The 15,168-nt window shown below is 46.5% G+C and overlaps 1 protein-coding gene across 3 annotated transcripts in view; it reads left to right on the forward strand.

The window, feature by feature from the left end:
• GOLIM4 (golgi integral membrane protein 4) overlaps window positions 1–15,168 on the forward strand; it is a 200,489-nt gene that overhangs the window by 109,635 nt on the left and 75,686 nt on the right. For all 3 annotated transcript variants that reach the window (XM_075340652.1, XM_075340653.1, XM_075340654.1), the window contains 3 exons: window positions 9,042–9,410; window positions 13,460–13,698; window positions 14,634–14,713. In XM_075340652.1, coding sequence (XP_075196767.1) covers window positions 9,042–9,410; window positions 13,460–13,698; window positions 14,634–14,713 — 688 coding nt within the window. The remainder of the gene's footprint in view (window positions 1–9,041; window positions 9,411–13,459; window positions 13,699–14,633; window positions 14,714–15,168) is intronic.

The following is a 15,168-nucleotide window of genomic DNA, read 5'->3' on the forward strand; positions in this document are numbered from 1 at the left end:
CGGTTACAGGATAGAGTTCACCTCTCGTCCTCCAACTCGTTTCTTCACAACCTCCCCCCCCCCCTGCTCGGGCCGACGCACTTCTTCAGGCAGTAGCCGCTCTGAAGACAGAAGGAGTTGTGATTCCCGTCCCCCCTCAGGAACAGGGGCGCGGTTTTTACTCCAACTTGTTCGTGGTGCCAAAGAAGGACGGTTCATTCCGTCCCGTTCTGGACCTCAAACTGTTCAACAGACATGTGAGAACCAGACGGTTCAGGATGGAATCTCTCCGCTCGGTCATCGCTTCGATGTCACAGGGAGACTTTCTCGCATCGATCGACATCAAGGATGCTTTCCATCAGATGGCGTTCCATCAGTGGCTGGAGGGCAGGCAGATCCGTATCCAGTCGGACAACGCCACTGCAGTCGCCTACATCAATCACCAGGGCGGCACTCGCAGTCGTCAAGCCTTCCAGGAAGTACGGCGAATTCTGCAGTGGGTGGAAGCCACAGCATCCACCATCTTTGCAGTTCACATACCGGGAGTAGAAAACTGGGAAGCAGATTTTCTCAGTCGTCAGGGCATGGAGATCAGGTCCGACTGCCGCCGCGCCATTCTCGTCGCTCCAGACTGGCCGAGGCGATTGTGGTACCCGGATCTGTGGCATCTCACGGTGGGTCAACCGTGGGCCCTTCCAGACCGCACAGACTTGCTGTCACAAGGGCCGTTTTTCCATCTGAATTCTGCGGCCCTCAACCTGACTGTGTGGCCATTGAGTCCTGGCTCCTAGCATCGTCAGGGTTATCTCAGGATGTCATTGCCACTATGAGACAAGCCAGGAAACCAACGTCCGCCAAGATCTATTACAGGACTTGGCGGATATTCTTGTCCTGGTGCTCTGTGAATGGATTTACTCCATGGCCTTTTGCCTTACCCATTTTTCTTTCCTTCCTTCAATCTGGAATGGACAAAGGTTTGTCACTAAGCTCTCTCAAGGGACAAGTATCGGCGCTCTCAGTATTTTTTCAAAAGCGCCTGGCCAGGCTCCCGCAGGTCCGCACGTTCCTGCAAGGAGTATGCCACATAGTCCCACCTTACAAGCGTCCACTAGAGCCCTGGGACCTTAACAGGGTGCTAACGGCTCTTCAGAAACCACCTTTCGAGCCGCTGCAAGATGTCTCCTTATCACGTCTTTCGCAGAAGGTGGCTTTTCTTGTGGCAGTCACATCACTCCGAAGAGTGTCGGATCTTGCAGCGCTGTCATGCAAAGCCCCCTTCCTGGTTTTTCTCCAGGATAAGGTGGTTCTGCGTCCTGTTCCGGAATTTCTCCCTAAGGTGGTATCTCCTTTTCATCTCAATCAGGATATCACCTTACCTTCTTTTTGCCCTAATCCAATTCACCGATGTGAAAAGGATTTGCACGCATTAGATCTAGTGAGAGCACTCCGGTACTACGTGTCTCGCACAGCACCCTTGCGCCGTGCAGATGCACTCTTTGTACTTGTCGCCGGTCAGCGTAAGGGTTCGCAGGCTTCCAAGTCAACCTTGGCTCGGTGGATCAAGGAACCGATTCTTGAAGCTTACCGTTCTTCGGGGCTTCCGCTTCCTTCGGGGCTGAAAGCCCATTCTACCAGAGCCGTGGGTGCGTCCTGGGCATTGCGGCACCGGGCGACGGCTCAGCAGGTGTGTCAGGCAGCTACCTGGTCTAGCCTGCACACTTTCACGAAACACTATCAGGTGCATACCTATGCTTCGGCAGATGCCAGTCTAGGTAGGCGAGTCCTTCAGGCGGCGGTTGCCCACCTGTAAGAGGGAGCCGTGTTGGCTATATTTATCGAGGTATTCTTTTACCCACCCAGGGACTGCTTTTGGACGTCCCAATTGTCTGGGTCTCCCAATGGAGCGACAAAAAAGGGAATTTTGTTTACTTACCGTAAATTCCTTTTCTTCTAGCTCCAATTGGGAGACCCAGCACCCGCCCCTGTTCCCTTCGGGCTTGTTGTTCTGTTGTGTACACATGTTGTTCATGTTCAATTGTTTCTTTGGTTCATGGTTTCAGTTCTCCGTACATCCTTCGGATTGAATTTACCTTAGACCAATTTATAAGTTTCCTCCTTCCTGCTCTTGCACCAAAACTGAGGAGCCCGTGAGGCACGGGAGGGTGTATAGGCAGAGGGGAGGGGTTACACTTTTGAGTGTAATACTTTGTGTGGCCTCCGGAGGCAGAAGCTATACACCCAATTGTCTGGGTCTCCCAATTGGAGCTAGAAGAAAAGGAATTTACGGTAAGTAAACAAAATTCCCTTCTTTTAAGTGAAACCTGTAGTAGAGCTCATAAAACGAACTACACCCCTGATTAGCAGCTTTTTATGTACATTGTATACTGACAGAAAGCTGCTAATCAGTGCTGGGGACCTGGTTGTACCAGTATTCACATGGGCACAAAGTCTATTAGTGTTAATGTCCGGCTGATAAAACATTCACTGTATTGAAACAGTACACAGCCTAATAAGTGACACAAGCCTGAAATCTACAGATTCCTTTTAAAGAGGAGTTAGGGGTACTTCTCACATAGCAAAATCGCTAGCGAGATCGCTGCTCAGTCACGGTTTTTGTGACGCACCAGTGACCTCATTAGCGATCTCGCTGTGTGTGACACTGAGCAGCGATCTGGCCCCTGCTGTGAAATCGCTGATCATTACACACTGTGCTGGTTCATTTTTTGCTCGTTGCTCTCCCGCTGTGAAGCACACATTGCTGTGTTTGACAGCGGGAGAGCAATGATCTGAATGTGCAGGGAGCCGGCTTCTGGCAGCCTGCGGTAAGCTGTAACTAAGGTAAATATTGGGTAACCAAGCGAAGGCCTTTGCTTGGTTACCTGATATTTACCTTGGTTATTAGCGTCCGCCGCTCACACGCTGCCAGTGCCAGCTCCCTGCACACGTAGCCGGAGTACACATCGGGTAAATAAGCAAAGCGGTTTGCTTTTATTAACCCGATGTGTACACTGGCTAGGAGTGCAGGGAGTCAGCGCTAAGCGGTGTGCGCTGGTAACCAAGGTAAATATCTGGTAACCAAGCACTTGGTTACCCAATATTCACCTTGGTTACCAAGCGCAGCATCGCTTCCACGCGTCGCTGGAGGCTGGTCACTGGTAAGATCTGCCTGATTGACAGCTCACCTGCGTCCATGTAGCGACGCACCAGCAATCCTGACCAGGTCAGATCGCTGGTGGGATCGCTGGACTGTCGCTAAAGTGTGACGGTACCCTTAGTCAGAAGTATCCATCACCTCAATGTGGATTGAGTGGAGGTTGAGGATGCACACTGTCTTATGCCTCATTTACAGGTCTTTTTCATGCATAGAGCACATTCTCATTATAGTCTGTAGACTTCTTCACATGTCCAAATTTTTCAACGTCCCAAGTATCTGTTTTTTGTGCAGAAGGTTAAAAAATGTGCACAGACAGACATCTGAGCAGTAAATAAAATCTCACACTGACACAACAGCCAAGCACAGAGGTCAGACCTTTTGCAATTTCATCATTCCAGTCAGCTATCTAGAGGTTCAATTACAAATGCTTCTGGCTGGAATGATATCAGGAACCACGCTTTGTGCAGCATGTTGTATATGGCAGATGTACTATCCAAGCTTCCTCACAGTATCCACCTACACACGCATACAACCACCCAACTCCTACCGCCATCCGTCTATTACCTTATTCTACCATACCTAATTACCTTCAGCAGCCCCTCACTTCCTCCTGAGGGCTCGTTCAGATGAGCATATTTTCAGTCATTGTGCTGTCAGTGTGCTGTATGAACAACACACTAGTCTAATAGTAGCTAGTGTGTCTGTGCACAAATAATTAGTGGAATTTCAGATTTTTTTTTTACTATTTTATTTACTGCTGCTGCTACTTTCAGGCGATATCTCTCCTAATCCCAGTCCACCCTTTGCCGCCTTCAACCCCTCCCCCACCGCAGAAAGAAACCCTGCAAACTTTATTAACATTAGTTCTAAACCTTCACCTGCCTCTTTTAATTGTGCATTCTGGAATTAACGGTGTGTATGCAACAAGCTTCCTTACATCCACAGCCTTCTTCTCAATAACACCCTTAATCTGCTGGCCCAACCTGAAACCTGGATTCAGGAGTCAGACACAGATTCCCCTGCTGCCATTGGCTTACATTTTTCCCATTTCATTTTGATAGCTCACCATTTCCCCTCTCTGACCACAGCATCGTCTCGTTCACGCTCACAAATCCTCGCCTACCCCAGCACATTCCTACTTATCACATGTTAAAGGGAACCAAACATCAGGATTTTCATGTATAAGGTGCAGCCAGTGCAGTACTGGCACAGTGTTTACATACCATCAGGGGGCAGCTCGGGTGTTTAGGCAGTGAAATCCAACTTTATAAAGTTTTGAAAAATCAAGCACTTTTTGATTGACGTGTGCACCACTCTCCTAATGTCCGGGCGGGTTATGCACGTGTATCCCCACCCCCCCCCGCCGCCTGTTCCTCCCTCTCTCTGGTTGTATTCAAATTTCTCTCTTCAGAAACATGGCGCAGGAGTTGGCACCTGCGCATAGCGCTTATCTCCGGCGCCATGTTTCTGAAGCCCACAGTAGCTAGTATTACCTGCAGCTATGATATCGTGCTGCCCCAGGACACCGTGACCGGGTCTCACAGCACTGCCGTCACGGGGTCATGTGAGTCCATTGTGAACTTACCTCACCTGACCCCCGATGTCGCTGGCAGGCTGCTGTCTGCTTTTTCCTGTGGCATCCCGGTGTCCTAGGCGGCTGCTGTGCTGGCACGGTGTCCTGGGGCGGCACGATATCATAGCTGCAGGTAATACTAGCTACTGCGGGCTTCAGAAACATGGCGCTGGAGATAAGCGCTATGCGCAGGCGCCAACTCCGGCGCCATGTTTCTGAAGAGAGAAATTTGAATACAACCAGAGAGAGGGAGGAACAGGCGGCGGGGGGGCGGGGATACACATGCATAACCCACCCGGACATTAGGATAGTGGTGCACATGTCAATCAAAAAGTGCTTGATTTTTCAAACTTTATAAAGTTGGATTTCACTGCCTAAACACCCGAGCTGCCCCCTGATGGTATGTACACAATGTGCCTGATAGTGCCAGTACTGCACTGGATGCACCTTCTACATGAAAATCCTGATGTTTTGTTTCCCTTTAAGAAATCTACAGGCTATTGACCCTCATACACCTAAGCCAGCTTTGCACACTACGACATCGCAGGTGCGATGTCGGTGGGGGTCAAATCGAAAGTGACGCACATCCGGCGTCACTTGCGATGTCGTAGTGTGTAAAACCTTTTTGATACGATGAACGAGCACAAAAGCGTCGTTATCGTATCATCGGTGTAGTCTCCGACATTTCCATAATGCCGGTGCAGCGACAGGTATGATGTTGTTCCTCGTTCCTGCGGCAGCACACATCGCTGTGTGAGAAGCCACAGGAGCGAGGAACATCACCTTACCTGCGTCCCGGCTGCTATGAGAAGGAAGTAGGTGGGTGGGATGTTTACATCCTGCTAATCTCCGCCCCTCCGTTGCTATTGACCGGTTGCCGTGTTACGCCGCACGACCCGCCCCCTTAGGAAGGAGGCGGTACGCCGGCCAGAGCGACGTCGCAGGACAGGTGAGTACATGTGAAGCTGCCATAGCGATAATGTTCGCTACGGCAGCTATCACAAGATATCGCACGTACGACGGGGGCAGGGACTATCGCACTCGACATCGCAGCATCGGCATGCGATGTCGTAATGTGCAAAGCCCGCCTTAGACTCTCTACACTCATCACTGTCCCCTTTTTCCCTTTTTTTTTTTTTTTTCTTTCCCTGTCCTGATCTGGCTTTAAATCACTATAATGATACTCTCAGACGTACACTAGACCAAGTAGTAACCCTCGCCCTCAGAACGTCCGGAGAGTAAAACAGCCCTGGCTCACACCACAAACTATATTTCTCCAGCGATGCTCTAGCAGTGCCAAACACCTATGGAACAAATACCAGAAAACTTTATCTCTGCCCTTCACAGACCTGCTTCACCATCCTGATCTTTTTACTTTCCAACAATCCAAAAAAGACACCTTTCACTTCGTCCTCAGTCCTAAAGTGCAGACCGCTATCACAGACTTTTGTGCTGATGATCTGGTCTACTATTTCACAGAGAAAGTAGAAAATATCAGTCAGGAAATCGACTCTCAGCCGCTAAGCGTCGGAATTCCCATCTCTCTCCACATCCCGTCTGCCTCACACTCCACGTTTGACTCCGTCACAGAATAAGTAGTCTGCAGGCTCCAATTTTCTTCTTATCCTACCACTTGCACTACTGACCCCATTCCCTCACACCTACTCCAGTCTCCCTCCCCAGTTGTCACTACTCACCTAACTATAATCTTCACTCTCTCTCTTCTGGTATCTTCCCCTGCACACTCAAACATTCTTTCATTACTCCATTATTAAAAAAAAAAAAAAAAAATTAACCTTCTCTTGACCCATCCTGCACAAATAACTACAGATCAGTCTCTAATTTTCTCTTCGTCTCTAAACTCTTGGAGCACCTGGTCTACTCCCGCCTCACCTGTTACCTCTCCGCTCATTCGCTTCTAGATCCACTAAAATCTGTCTTTCGCTTCCTACAGTCTTCAGAAACTGCCCTCATCAAAGTGACCCATAACCTTTTGACAGCAAAACGTAATGATGACTACTCTGCTTATTTTTCTGGACCTCTCCGCAGCTTTCAACACCGGTGACCACCATCTCCTACTCTCTATGCTCCACTCAATTGGCCTAAAGGACACTCTCTCCTGGTTATATTTCTGATGCTCTTTCAGTGTAACATTTGCTGGCTCCACGTCTCCTCTTCCTCTCACTATTAAGGTCCCTCAAGGTTCAGTCCTTGGCCCTATCTTCTTCTCTCTCTACCCTGCACAAATTGGACAGCTCATCAGCAAATTTTGGTTCCAGCACCATCTTTAAGCTGCTGATACACAACTATACATTTCATACGCTGACCTTACCCCTCCTGTACTATAGAACACCATGGACTGTCTGTCCGCAGTTTCCAACATCATGTCTGTGTGCCGCCCCTGCAGCGGTCGAACCGCTCGGATCCGGGGTTGCTACTGTGACTGAATAGTCCAGGGGCGTCCCATCTGCTCTCCATCTGAAACCTAACCTTTCCAAAACTGAACTTCTTGTACTCCCTACGTCTACTAATCACCACCCCCCCTCTCAAACCTGACATGTCCCTCTCTGTGTACTGCACCGCGATAACGCCTAGAACGCAGCCTTGCTGTCTGGATGTTATGTTTGACATGATCTTTCCTACACCTGTTAAATACAATCTCTCGCACGCTCTTATTGCTTGCACCTGAAAAATATCTCTAGAGTCCACCCCTTTTTCAACATGGAAACAACAAAAACCCCTCACTTTGGCCTTGATCCACTCCCGCCTTGATTACTGTAATTCTCTAATAATTGGCCTCCCTCTCACTAGACTTTCCCCTCTCCAGTCCATCCTTAAGGCCGGGGGCACACGGGGCACTAGTGCGATGCTAGCATGACACTCGGCTCACGCTGGCAGTACAGCAGGAGCCGAGTGTCATGCCAGTATCCCTGCGACTGAGGTCCGATTGTGCGAGAGGATCTCCGCTGCGGGGGGGCGGGCCAGCGCTGAGGAGGGGTGGGCCGGCATGGAGGAGGGAAGGGAGGGATTTATCTCCCCCTCTCGTCCGTAGCCGGCTATTTTGATCCTCGCTCTGCACGCGTGGTACACCGGTGTACCGCGAGTACAGTGTGATCTTTCTCTCGCCCCATTGACTTGAATGGGTGCAAGAGAAAAGAGTCTCACGTTACAATCGCAGCATGCTGCGATTGTTTTCTCGGTCCGATTAGGGCTGAGAAAATAATCTCTCATGTGCGCTGACACACAGGCTAAAATTGGTCCGAGTGGAATGTCGCATTCCACTCGCATCGATTTTCTTGCCGTGTGGCTTAGGCCTAATGCAGCAACCGGGGTCACCTATGTGGCTAATCGTTACTCAGACACTTCCGCTCTGTGCCAGTGATTACACTGGCTGCCCATACACAATTTACACCGCTTCAGATACTCCATAAAAACAGATCTTTTTAGGGTTGCCTATCACCTTGCCTAATCGAAGTGCATTTATGTTTAGTGCCCTCCACTATTTCTCAGAACATAAATCTCCATTAAACTCCACCTCACCCAAAAGTATCACAAAGATTGGCTGATGACCGCCTCATGAGCACCTGTACCTTGTGTCACCCCCACTTCACTTCTTTGTAGATTGTAAACTCTTACGGGCAGGGTTGTCTTTATTTTTGCTTTAATTGTTGCATCTTCCATAACTGTTACTAATGTTTGTTTGTATATGAACCTCTGAATTGTAACGCTGCAGAATATGTTGGCGCTATAGAAATAAAGATGATTATTACGATTTATTTTAGCTAGAGCAGCAATTGTAATTTTTTTTTTTATTTTGCAGACCATAACATATTGCCTTTTTGTATTTAATGTACCCTATTTTAATTGGTCTAAGTTTTCATATATTTTTTTCTGTACATTACTCCTTTTGCACATTACTGATATATTTACAATGTCTAATATGTTGTAATGTGTGCCATATTTGCCATTATCCTTTCTCAGGGATTTTGCCGTTTATGTGGATTGCTTTTTTTAGTGTCTGTTAGTTTTTATATTATTCAGTTGAATTTGTTTTGTTTTTCTCATCGTTTTTGCAATTATTTTTATTTCATGTGATAGTTTTCTTTTCTCGAGGCTGGAGGGGTGCATCCTAGGAAGGATGCCTGTGTTTTGCCTTTGAAATTTGCATCATTCCCAAAGTATATAACTGTAAGATGGGAGTGCAGAAATATATACAAATAAAAAGAACTGAAATAGTGAAATAACGCTGTGGGATGTAAATCTGAAGCTGGTTAACGTGGGACTACACAGATATGTGCATATTTCTTGCTAATGAAAGTGTGTTGGACTCTGCAGATAAACATTCAGACGCAGCATGAGGCTGGCCATGAAGACACAGTCACACCGAGCCAGGCTGCTAATGAAGAGGGTGAACGTCAGGACACAAAGAGGACTGAACTTCACAAGGCAGATGAGGACACTGGCCCTCCGCAGGAAACCGCTCCAGCCACAGAGCACCCCGTGGAGGTAGAAGAGGAACATAAAAAAGAGCTGGAGGAAGAAGAAATGGAGCAAGTAGGGAAGCCAGAACGCTTGGTGGAGGAGCAAGATCAATTGCAGGAGGAACAAGACCAACACAGGCAGTCAGAAGATGATCAGAGACCTGTAGGACATGAAGAAGGGGAGGAGGAGACCAACTTGCTGCATCAGCAGGATCATGCTGAGGTGAGGAGCAGCACTACGCGCTCAAAAGCAAGGTTATGTCCACTTTCAGAGAAAACTACAAGCGTTAGCCTCCTGTGAACCGTACGGTTACTAGATAATGCACAGGTTTTCAAGGTCTGAAATCTAGAAATAAACTGTCAGACATTTAATTACTGCAGTATAACTTGGACATATCCATAGGCTTTAAAGGCTTCATGCCAAGACTTCATACCTTTGTAAGTGCCCTGCCTAGTTCTATACAGTGTAAAAGCCAATACTGTCAAACAATACAAAGCTTCCGGCAAAATGCTGATTTATATTGTGTTTAGATAGATTATAAGTACTGTCCACTGATGACTTTGTAATTTCTCTTATTTTCTGCAGTACTCTTCATATCCAAGAGTAGAGACCATTAGTAATTACTCTCCACCCCAGGAGTAAGGTCTGGAAATGTGCGTTTGGTGCCATATGGGAAGACATGATTGTGTACTCACAATCCACAGTTAGCTTTATAAAAACGCAGGTATTGTCTGCGACAAAATTTTGTACTTGTTTCAACGTCGTCACGTGGAAGTCCACATGATGCCCTAATATACCTGTCCAAAGACAGGAGTAGGAGCACAAAAATATGCATGTGTTTTTAGAGAAGAAATGCATTAAAGGGAATCTGTCAGCCTTTTACAGGTGGCATAAAGGTGAAAGTAGTCATACCTGGATGCCTCCTGGATGATGGGTCGTTTGGCTAAAATCCTCTTATATTTTCTGTCTTTCGGGCTATGGGGCATGTGCTGCCCGGAAGATAAGCCTGTCTCTGGTCTTCATTATACAGGATTCCTCCTCCCCTTCTCTTCCCAGGTGTCCCTGTGACATCAGGTGCGTGGCTGGAATTCTTGCGCCTGCGCATTATTCCCACCCCTTGCCGCACTGTTCTGCCCTTCTGTGGGCACAAGTTTCATTTTTGATGTGTGCAGGTTCCGGGGAGTCACTTCAACTTCACAGTGCAAAGGAGAAACAGCAGGCAGAATGCGCATGTGCGAGATGTCCGGCCATGAGCCTGACATCACAGGTACTCTGAAGAGAAGGGGAGGAAGAATACTGTATAATGAAGACCAGAGACAGGCTTATCTTACCGGGTAGCACACTCCCCATAGCCCAGAAGCTAAAAGCTATCAAAGATTATTTTTCCAAAACGACCAATCATCCAGGAGGCATCCAGGTATGGCTCATTTCACCTTTATGCCACCTGTATGCCCATATTAATAACTAAAGGAACACAAAAGGGTGACAGGTTGCCTTTAAAATGCTTATCCCGTTGGCGGCGCACTATACCTTTTCACAGGACATCCACGTTGATCTTTGGGACCCCAACAATCCCAAGATTGGAGTTTAAAGGAGTAGTCCACAACTGTACAACCAGGTCCCCATATAAAATGAAAGTAACGTCTACTTAACTCCCACAATGGCACCAACCCAGCTACAGTGCCTACAAGTAGTATTCAACCCCCTGCAGATTTAGCCGGTTTGGTAAGATGCAAATAAGTTAGAGCCTGCAAACTTCAAACAAGAGCAGGATTTATTAACAGATGCATAAATCTTACAAACCAAAAAGTTATGTTGCTCAGTTAAATTTTAATACATTTTCAACATAAAAGTGTGTGTCAATTATTATTCAACCCCTAGGTTTAATATTTTGTGGAATAACCCTTGTTTGCAATTACAGCTAATAATTGTCTTTTATAAGACCTGATCAGGCCGGCACAGGTCTCTGGAGTTATCTTGGCCCACTCCTCCATGCAGATCTTCTCCAAGTTATCTAGGTTCTTTGGGTGTCTCATGTGGACTTTAATCTTGAGCTCCTTCCACAAGTTTTCAATTGGGTTAAGGTCAGGAGACTGACTAGGCCACTGCAACACCTTGATTTTTTTCCCTCTTCAACCAGGCCTTTGTTTTCTTGGCTGTGTGCTTTGGGTCGTTGTCTTGTTGGAAGATGAAATGACGAGCCATCTTAAGATCCTTGATGGAGGAGCGGAGGTTCTTGGCCAAAATCTCCAGGTAGGCCGTGCTATCCATCTTCCCATGGATGCGGACCAGATGGCCAGGCCCCTTGGCTGAGAAACAGCCCCACAGCATGATGCTGCCACCACCATGCTTGACTGTAGGGATGGTATTCTTGGGGTCGTATGCAGTGCCATCCAGCCTCCAAACGTCACGTGTGTGTGGTTGGCACCAAAGATCTCGATCTTGGTCTCATCAGACCAGAGAACCTTGCACCAGTCTGTCTCAGAGTCCTCCAAGTGATCATGAGCAAACTGTAGACGAGCCTTGACATGACGCTTTGAAAGTAAAGGTACCTTACGGGCTCGTCTGGAACGGAGACCATTGCGGTGGAGTACGTTACTTATGGTATTGACTGAAACCAATGTCCCCACTGCCATGAGATCTTCCCGGAGCTCCTTCCTTGTTGTCCTTGGGTTAGCCTTGACTCTTCGGACAAGCCTGGCCTCGGTACGGGTGGAAACTTTCAAAGGCTGTCCAGGCCGTGGAAGGCTAACAGTAGTTCCATAAGCCTTCCACTTCCGGATGATGCTCCCAACAGTGGAGACAGGTTGACCCAACTCCTTGGAAAGGGTTTTGTACCCCTTGCCAGCCTTGTGACCCTCCACGATCTTGTCTCTGATGGCCTTGGAATGCTCCTTTTGTCTTTCCCATGTTGACCATGTATGAGTGCTGTTCACAAGTTTGGGGAGGTTCTTAGTCAGTCAGAAAGGGCTGGAAAAAGAGATAATTAATCCAAATATGTGAAGCTCATTGTTCTTTGTGCCTGAAATACTTCTTAATACTTTAGGGGAACCAAACAGAAATCTGGTGGTTTGAGGGGTTGAATACTAAATGACCCTCTGAATAAACTTTTCTCAATTTAAAAAAAAAAATAAAAGAAATAACATTCTTTTTTGCTGCAGTGCATTTCACACTCCCAGGCTGATCTACAGTCCAAATGTCACAATGCCAAGTTAATTCCGAATGTGTAAACCTGCTAAATCTGCAGGGGGTTGAATACTACTTGTAGGCACTGTATATTGGCTCTGTTGTTTCCAGTGGGTGACATGACATAGTTGTTACATGACTACTGAAGCCAATCGGTGGACGCTGAATGACTGCAGCCTTCACTATTTCATTAGAGCAGATGTCTGCACTGATATAATATTGTTGGGGGGCTGCTGATGGGCTACAACAGTCAAGTGACACAATGATGTCATGTCACTTGCAGGGAATATCAGTGCCGACATTGCTGGAAGAGCTCAGTTGTAGGGGGTGATTTTACGTTGTTATAATTTACTATGGGGCCCTGAAGTGATAAAGCTGGAGATGTCTTTTAGTAGCAGTGGACAATTCCTTCTAATGGAGTGATGGCCGTGCACCCAGACCTTGTCTAAGTTCACTGACTATAGGACTGCGGGCGATGATAGAGTGCTGTACAAATGAACAATGCAAATTTTTTGACTTGATGAGTTTTGACTTTGCATATTTTCAATGTGTAAAAATCGTTGCATGGTACATTTCCATCAAAGTGGATAGGATTTATAGAAATGCCTTTTTTTTTTTTTTCCTTTTTTTTGCAACTGACCTGTAGTACATTTTTAAATCCAGAACATGTCACTTTGTCTTGCGGGTACGCTGAGTGTTATGTGCCGATTTTCCCCATAGACTTGCACCAGATGCGGAAAATCCACAGGTTAAAAAGATGCATGTATTTTTCATGTGGTTCCGTTGCGGAAATGCACTGAACGCACATACAACCTACCTGCGCATGACTATTCCATTGGATGTTTGTCAAAGCCAAATACCAGGAAGTGTCAAAAGCAAAGCAGCTTTATTTAAAACGCAAGATACCAACAAGAGACAAAAATCGCATTGTCAATAAACGCGGTAAAAACTTATCAAAAAAAAAATCGCAAGTTCTTGAGAACCTAGCCATAGGGAACCACAGGCAGGGGCTTCTACTTTAAGATCAAAGGTGTAAACTGTTAAATGCAAATGTATTTTTTTTTTCTTGCTGTTTGTCTTAATAGAAAGATCAGACCCCTAAACCTCAGCTGAAGTATAAATCTCTCTATGAGGAACAGTTGAAGCAACAGAAGCTAGCTGCCCAAAAAGAAGAGCAAGCCAGACATCTCCACCAGCAACAAGAGTCGCTGCAGCAGCACAGGCTACAAGAACATATGCTCCGGCAGCAACAGAAACATGCCAACGAGCTGGAGATGGAGAAGCAAAATAAATACAAAGAGGCACAGATTGCACAGAAGCTAAGGTGTGCAATAGTTTACCCAACACTAAGGATGTGTCCATTATTATAGGGGTTGTCCACTACTCGGACAGCTCCTTCTCAATTGCTATATTTCCTGGTGTAATATAACCGCCTATACTCTCCTCCGGTGTGGGTGCCGATCTAGCGATGACTGTGCCATGTCTCACGTTCTGTTATGACACATGAGCTCTGGAGACAGTGGCCACGTCACACTCCTCCTTCAGACATAACTCACCTTCCGATGAAGTCAAAGAGCAGCCGCAGCTCTCACTTCAACCGAAATGGACACTCGGAAGAAGGAAGCTGGTACATACGAAGTACTGGGTGTCTATATTTTACATGGGGCAATATAGCAATGGAGATTGAGTTGGGGATAACCCCTTTAAAACTGAAATAAAGGTGTTTTATTCATAGAAGTGTTAAAAAACTTAGCCCTGTATGCTGTGTTGGAGGTCATGAACCCGGTCTGCTAGTTTTTGTCCTTGTCCATGGACTTTGCCTGCATGCCGGTGACAAGCACATTTTCCATCATAACACATAAGAACATGGAAGCTGACATGTTGTTACTTTCCCTTTTCCTAATTCTTTTTATACATTTCTCTTCCGTCACTGGAAATGCTAGTTATTGCAGCTGCTGGAAGGGAGATATGCCTTTGATTTCCCCTTTATCACTACATTGGTTGGCACTTTAGACATTCAGGAGACTTATGTGAAATACATGGAAACTAAAATGGAATAACTGAACAGAATGTGTGAAATGTCTGCAGGGAACAACTCCAAGGTGTATATTTATTGGGGGTTTTGGTGTTAGATGGATACCATGGATCTCATCTGGACACTCATTATAGGTGACCATAGGGCTTATTTAGTCGGTGGGTTACAGAAAACACGATTACTCTTCTAGATTATATGTGATGTCATTATATTATATATTTTAGGGCTCAAGCTCAGTATGACAACATGGACAATGATATTGTACAAGGAGAGGAAGAGCAGCGTTTGCAGGAAGAAGCCGGAGGTAGGAGCTTTGCCTTTGTTACTCTCTGTATATTTCGTACCTGGCAGTGCCACCCCCCTTCCGGCTGATTGACAGGTCATTGGCCATGTACCAGAGCATACAACCTGTCAATCAGTCAATGGAGGAAATAGTGTGTAAGTGCATTGTCATGCCCCAGTACATATCTAGACAGAACTCCAAAAGGTGATTTTTTGCTTATAGAGCAGGGCTTTGGGGGTCATAAAGGGATCGACTGGTTCATCGTTTAAAGAACTAAACAATCATATTAATGGTGTGGTGAGTTAACGTTTTCTGACAGGTTCCCTTTAAACCTGTCCCTCTACATTAACCCCTTCAGCCCCAAGCCTATTTTGACCCTAAAGACCAGGCCATTTTTTGCAATTTTGACCAGTGTCACTTTGAGGTTATAACTCTGGAACGCTTCAACGGATCCCAGTGATTCTGAGATTGTTTTT

Source organism: Anomaloglossus baeobatrachus, chromosome 3 (assembly GCF_048569485.1).
Source record: "Anomaloglossus baeobatrachus isolate aAnoBae1 chromosome 3, aAnoBae1.hap1, whole genome shotgun sequence".
NCBI lineage: Eukaryota > Metazoa > Chordata > Amphibia > Anura > Aromobatidae > Anomaloglossus > Anomaloglossus baeobatrachus.